The sequence below is a fragment of the Aethalodelphis obliquidens genome, unplaced genomic scaffold (assembly GCF_003676395.1).
Source record: "Aethalodelphis obliquidens isolate GAN/ISIS:26980383/991018 unplaced genomic scaffold, ASM367639v1 scaffold1217, whole genome shotgun sequence".
NCBI lineage: Eukaryota > Metazoa > Chordata > Mammalia > Artiodactyla > Delphinidae > Aethalodelphis > Aethalodelphis obliquidens.
In genome coordinates this window covers 1-7,177 of record NW_020839128.1, presented here as the reverse complement: position 1 = coordinate 7,177, position 7,177 = coordinate 1, and the positions used below count along the sequence as shown (strand labels likewise).

General features: G+C 39.6%; 1 protein-coding gene across 1 annotated transcript; it reads right to left on the bottom strand.

Annotated features, from left to right (window-relative positions):
* Positions 1-2,333: 2,333 nt before the first annotated feature.
* LOC113617022 (hemoglobin subunit beta) lies at positions 2,334-3,773 on the bottom strand. Its single transcript, XM_027100352.1, has 3 exons — positions 3,560-3,773; positions 3,208-3,430; positions 2,334-2,589 (listed from the first exon to the last, which is right to left on the bottom strand). The coding sequence occupies exons 1-3, from the start codon at positions 3,649-3,651 to the stop codon at positions 2,461-2,463; spliced, it is 444 nt and encodes a 147-aa protein (XP_026956153.1). The 5' UTR covers positions 3,652-3,773; the 3' UTR covers positions 2,334-2,460.
* Positions 3,774-7,177: the final 3,404 nt, after the last annotated feature.

Sequence of the window (7,177 nt, the reverse complement as noted above, 5' to 3'; positions counted from 1 at the left end):
TCTATTGGGCTCAGATTTTCATTCAGAATTAGCTTTGTTTACCTCATGAGTGGGCTATGGTACTGACATATCAAGAGCAAAGGGACAGTCTCTCCCAAGTTGAATCTGGAACTGTACATCTTTAGAGGCAGAATCTTGGCTTCAGTCTGGAAACTGTTTACAAATATGTAAGGCATTAAATCCTAAAGCCAAACCTTCAGGGCCCTTCTCTGAGGCTCAAGAGATGGATAATCTAGAATGTTATGCTGAATTCCCTTGACATTAAATTAGTTTATTTTAAAATGATTATGGAACATAACGCACAGTATTAGTTACTTCCCTTTCTCTCTCATCACCTTCCTTCTCCCCTCCCCTCCCCTCCCCTCCCTTTCCCTCTCTCTCTGACTCTCTGGCTCTGGCTCTCTCTCCTTGCCTCCTTTTGCTTTCCATCTCTCTTTCTTCCACACACATACCCCATCTTCATGAACACATACTGAACATAGTCTATAAAGCAACATGGTAGCAGAAAATAGAAATAACCGTTGGGTAACTTATCACATAAAACTGAAATCAAATATTAAGGGATTAATTTTACTCCTAGACTTTTACGGAAGCTCCACTTTAACAAGGAATGAAAGCATATAACAAGCTGCCAGAGTCTCCTTCCATCTCTTGACCTCCTCACTCCCGATGGGGAGACACCAACACCTAGTATATAGTAATTGTTTGAGCTGGATCCAAGTCTTATCCCAGTGATGTTCTCTTGAATTCTCCAGTATTGGAGATTTTCAGGCCCAACTTCTTGTCTAGATTCATTGGCCAGTTTCAGAGGTGAAGGAACAAAAGAGAGTGTAGTAAGTCTTTATATAGTTTTTATTTTTAATGACCATTTAGAGGGAAGAATGGTACTTTCTTTCCTCATTTCCAGATCATGAAACCCACAGCCTCTCTTACCCTCTTTCTAATCCTTGGAAAATCTCTTTGTCTCCTAAGGTCTGATTCTGATGATGACTTTTCTGTGCTCAGGAGTGTGAAAGAAAACTTCCTAAAATTCTCCTGAGGCTCCTCTGCTTCTGGGATGTAACCAGGTGGTTCTTAAACATACATTTGGGATATAGAGCGTTCTCAGTGCCTACTGTGTGCAATGACCTGAGAAGAAACAAATAAATACTTAAAAATCTTCTGCCTTCAGTTAATTCACAATATAGTGGTGAAACAGTAAACTGTAATGCATTGTCTATAACCTGGTGGTAAAACAGAATTATTATAAAAACACCTTTTATAGATGGAAGCAACATGTTCTGTTTCAGGTAGTCAGGTAAGTCTAAAATTAATCAACAGGAACATGATATAGATTTAAAGAAATGCATATAAGTTAGAAGGTTCTCTAAATCCTTCTAATGTTACATTTGACAAAATTAATGCTCAAGGATACTTTATTACCTATGATGACACAGCAAATGTCTGATGAGTGGTTTATTTTCCTATATGCTTCCTCAGTGGTTTACTTTCTTTGTGCATTAACACAAAGAAACCCTATGCAATGGTCTATTGTTTGGATTGTCCTCTACTCCCAGGAGTTCTAAGACAAGAAATAATTATTCATTCATTGATTACTTCATTTAATAAGTATACATTTACTGTCTATGGAGGACCTACTGTAAAAGGCACAGTAGTCACGTAGGATAGTACAAAATACACAGAAACGCTTATACAGCATGGAGGGTGAGTGTGCTTGATAGGAAGAAAAGTGAAAAGTGGGTGAAGGTGGGTGGGGGGTATGGAAAAATTTCCTTAGGTGATACTGGAAAGTTCATTGAGACCAGGGTCAAAAGATATGTGAGCAGGTGGAATGTGAGCACTGAACTTTACCTCAAAAGGGAGGGTAGGGTTAATTTTGAGGTCTTTTGGGGCTAATGAGAGAGGGAGGTTATGCCTTAGAACAGGAACGTCTGATGTAGTATAGCATTGCTGCCTACAGCATGCAAGCAAGAGAAGTAGGACAAAAGGAGACATAACAAGACTTTGAGCAACAATTATGTCTCTGATTAAGCACATTATTTTTTGAGTAATTACTGAAAATGGATCAGAGCATTAACCTGAAGTTTCTCTCTTAGGTTTGAGGTCTACCATAGAGCCCCTGTAATGCCGGTATCCACTCTATATTTCAAGCCTTCTTGACAGTTTTTACGCTCTAAGATAGAAGTTTCATCCATTACTGACTGTGTATGGCCCCCTTCCTTTTCTCATTTCCCTTGACCTCTTTGTATAAGACACAAAGACACCATATCTGCAGACCTTCAGGGACCTTCCCATATCCTTAGGGAAAGAAATGAGTAAAAGGAATCAGGAAATTGTGCTGAAAGTTCTTTATTAGGCAGAAGCCATACCCTTGAGGGTAGACATTATTTCCCCAAGTTCAGAAAATAGAATCTAGGGGAATATGGTCTTCCGATGGTCACCAAGAAATAGGCCAGGATCTCAATGGTACTTGTGGGCCAAGGCAGTAGCCACACCGGCCACCACCTTCTGATAGGCAGACTGAACCTCCGGGGTGAATTCCTTGCCAAAGTGGCGAGCCAGCACAACCACCAGCACGTTGCCTAGGAGCTGTGTGGGAGAGATAAAAAGCAAGAGCACGGTTAGTAGAGGGACCCAGCTTAGAGTATTTAAGTCTCATCCCAAACTGTGTCCCTAGGGTATATAAGCAGAAAGGTAGCTGAAGTGTAGGTGTTACTACTGATGTGAACCCATCCATATCAGCCTGAATTTATATTTAGAAAGGTTTCTCTCTTTCTGCCTTAATCCAGAACATGTTTTCATTTTTATTCTTTAGGACCATTTCAAGAAGCAATACAACATTTTATCCTCCTTCCTTCAAAAGGAAGAGATAAGAGGAAAATATTAGATAACATTTTTTAAGTGGATAAAAAAAAGAAAGTCTATTTTAAAAATTAGACACTCAAAATAAAGTGTGATTAAAAAAGGAGAAGGCATTGCAAGAGGACAAACAGAGGAGAACAAGAATGAATAAGAGGAGGTGATGGTTGTGAGCAAACAGGGTAAAATAAAGTACAATAAACAAAATGGTCCCGAGGAGTCCATAGTGCCGTATCCAGAATACCTCTCTTCCATTCTAAACTGCATCCTGCCATTGAGCCCTCTCCCCATGACACGAGCTTGACCACAAAAAGAAGAAGGAGAACATTGATGGTCCCATAGACTCACCCTGAAGTTCTCAGGATCCACGTGCAGCTTGTCACAGTGCAGCTCACTCAGCGCAGCAAACGTACCCTTGAGGTCATCGAGATGCTTCAGGCCCTCACCAAAGGAGGCTAGCACCTTCTTGCCATGTTTCTTCACGTTAGGGTTTTTCATAACAGCATCAGCAGTGGACAGGTCCCCAAAGGACTCAAAGAACCTCTGAGTCCAGGGGTAGACAACCAGCAGCCTAAGGGGTGAAAACAGCAAAAGGACAGAGGGAGTCAGCACCTGTCAGAATCTCAGGGGCTTTTTCTGTCCCCACGTGCCCAACTGCCATTCACTCTCCTTAAGCCTGCCTTGTAAGCTGGATACCTACCTGCCCAGGGCCTCACCACCAACTTCCTCCACGTTCACCTTGCCCCATAGGGCAGTGACGGCAGACTTCTCCTCACCAGTCAGATGCACCATGGTGTCTGTTCGTGTAGTTGCTAGTGAACACGGTTGTGTCAGAAGCAAGTGTAAGCAGCCGCTGGCTTCGCTCTTCCTTTTATGCCCAGCCCTGCCTCCTGCCCTCCCTGCTTCTGTGACCAGATTGGCCCAGCCTGGGGTGTGGTTCCACAGGGTGAGGCTTGAATGATGACAGCCATACGTCTCCTTGGCATTCCTGGCACTGACTCTAGGCCTTCAGCCCTCTCTGTGGGTATATCCAGGTCCCACTCATTCCAGCAATACAAATTGCTCGTAAAATCATCATCCTTGGCAAGTTTACTTGTACAATTTTTAGAATCACAATGTAGTAATCTCTTAGAGACTGCCTCTTCTATTTTCTTAGTATACAAATGAAGAATCTGAGGTCCAGAATGTGGAAGGGATTTGCCCACTGTGATTCAACTGAAGACTCTATGGATGGATCATATCCTGTGCCTTCAGAATATGCAAAATTATTACCAGGACAGCATGGCTAAAACCTCTGCCCTAGTTCTAAGGATGTATCTCTTTTCTTCTCTTGATTGGGATTAAATCCTTCTGGTAAGAAAACAAATATTCATTCATTCATTCATCTACTCATTCATTTTTTTCTTAATTTATGACCAAATAAATAATGATAGAAATATGAATCAAGAGGTCCTGTGAGATAGTTCGTCTATTAGAGTTTGGGATGAAACAGAGATCTCTCAGTATAGTAAGAAACACAAATAAGTAAAAAATTGATCACAACTCCAAGGTTTTAGTAACCCTGAGGGAAGCAATGTTTTCAAAGACTAAACAGAGGCATATAACTTGTTTCTTCCTGGACTGACCTGGGAAAGGATCTTGGAGAACAGAGAAGCTTCTCCATGATTTAAAAGGAGGGGTAACAATGTGGAAAGGCATTCTAACCTTGGCTCAGATTATTTCTTTTCCTCCCCTAGGCCACTAAGAATGCTGTGTTTATAACAATTTCTCTTATTTAAATTCATCACCCATCATTCTATTTTTCTATATATTTTTGTTTGTTTGCTCCTTCTTTTACTAAAATTCATTCCTCTATATGTACATCTTTTCCAATATGCCTTCTCCCTCTTTTTTCTCCATGTAATAAATCCTGTTAACTTCTTAGGCAGGAAAAACTTCTCTATAAGTATAGAGTTCTGCTTCTTACTATTAAAAAATTCAATGAAAAAAGCAAAAGGAGCAAGCATGTCTGAGCTCAGCAGAAGATCTCAAGTGCCCCTATTAGTTATTTTCCCTACTTTTCCTCATCTCTACCTTCTGCATCTTGCCCGCTCCCTGAATTCTAATTTCCTTTCAGTAAGGAAAGGGCCATACAATTTTTACTCACCATGTTTCTCCTACCTTAGAATCTCCTGATTCGGGCAGCTTGATGTCTAGAATCACCTTTCTCTCTCCTTTGTCATCATTGGCAACACATGTTTAACAAAAATCTCTCATCCTTTCAGCTCGAAGGCTCTGAAACTCCAACTAAAATAATTTTTAGGTGAACTAGAAGAAAAGGACGTCTCTATTTCTCATTGTTCCAAAGAAATACATACAATTCCCACTTTCATGTCTCCATTTTCCAAAATATTGTCTCCATCATTGCTAGATAACTAAAGATTCCTCAACCCTTTGACCTGTCCCAAGCCCCATCCAGCGCTTTGAACAAATTCACTCTGATTATTCTCAGACATGTAAGAAAATCTTGGTTCTTGCTTTGCTATCAGGAGGTTAGGGCAGGATTATATGCCCAAAAAAGATTATCAGGGTAAAAAAGATAGAATTTAAACATTTTCCATTTATATTCATTCTTTTCTAAAACCTTGAAGCAAAGAGGATCTTACTATTGTGCTATCCTTGGGAAAAAAATTTTACATGTTGACTTCTGGGGAAAGACATCTTTCAAATGTTTGAAATGTTAAAAACAAAAACAACCAAAAAAACCAACCCCACATTTGGTTTGACCTTTAGGTTTTGAGTTTCATTTTATTCAATTGAAACCTCTGTTAACTTTATCATTGTTTTACATTTGTACTCTTTTCAAGACCCTATTTCAGACTCCTGATATCAGAGGTCAGGCATATGTACATGAAAGGACCACTTCTGGGGAAGTTTGGACGTATCTTTTCAGGAAACCTGTGTCATGGAAAACTCATGGAACTTACTAAATAATAGTGTAGAATAGGTCTATATTTTCCTGTAAAGAGCCAAATTGTCAAGGCTACAATTTTGCCGTCTTGACTGACAGAAATAGCACCTACTTAAAGAATTCCCCTACCATTTCCTGTTTTCAGAGGTGGTTTCCCTAAATTCTTTTGATTTTAATTTTAATTTAATTCATTTTAATTGAAGTATAGTTGATCTACACTATAATATTAGTTTCAGGTGAACAGCATAGTGATTTATTTAGTACTTTTATAGATTATACTCCATTAAAAGCTATTACAAGATAATGGCTATAACTCCAGTGCTATACAATACATCCTTGTTGCTCATCTATTTTATACATGGTAGTTTGTACCTCTTAATTCCCTACCCCATCCTGACCCTCCCCTCTCATCTCTTCCCACTGCTAACCAATAGTTTGCTCTCTATATCTGTGAGTCTCTTTTTCTTTATTTATATTAATTTGTTTTGTTTTTCAGATTCCACATAAAAGTGACAACATACAGTATTTGTCTCTCTCCGTCTGACTTATTTAACCAAGCATAATACCCTCCAGATCAATCCATGTTGTTCTTATGGCTGGGTAATATTCTGCTGTATACATATACACCTAAATTCTTCAATTGTGACTTCTTTCTTTTTTTTTTTTTTTAACATCTTTATTGGAGTTGTGTCTTCTTTCTTATGCCTTCCTCTGCCATGGATGGCCTATGAGCCACTCTTTTGTATGGACAACTGTGGCAGCCACCACCATCCAAGCCTCAGGGCAAGAGTTGCTGCTTTGTTTCACTGTTGCTACTTGGTATGATTAAAGAGTGAAACAGGTTTCTCATTCTATTACCATAACCCTGCAGGGACAAGGCTTCAAGTTGTAATAAGGCATAAAAAGCTCAGACATACCAGGCAAATATAAGGAAGAGTGAATAGAGTGATAAATGGTGTATGTTCAGAGCCTCAAGCTCAAATCAAGGTCAGCACTCAAAGGTTCTGGAACACTTCTCAGGCCCACTGACGCCTTCATCATTGTGAGCTAATTTGTAGTCTGTGAAGGGATCACAGCATGTCTGCTCTACTTTGATTCCAGCTGCAGTGAGCACTAAACACACACATGCCTGGCCCCCCGCACACACACACATGCTACAAGTCCCTGAGAGAGAGGGGTTTTTTTCTTTTTCCTTTACTCTAGTCGGTCAAGTTTAACTAATTCCAAATGTTCTATACCAGATGGGCCTAGTCTGAATATAATTAAGAGGATGATTATTAACTTTCTTCAAGAGAATCATGACATTCATCCAGAGATGTGCGGTTTTATCATCTGTTTCAAAAATTACTTTTCAGTTAGAACTCTTTT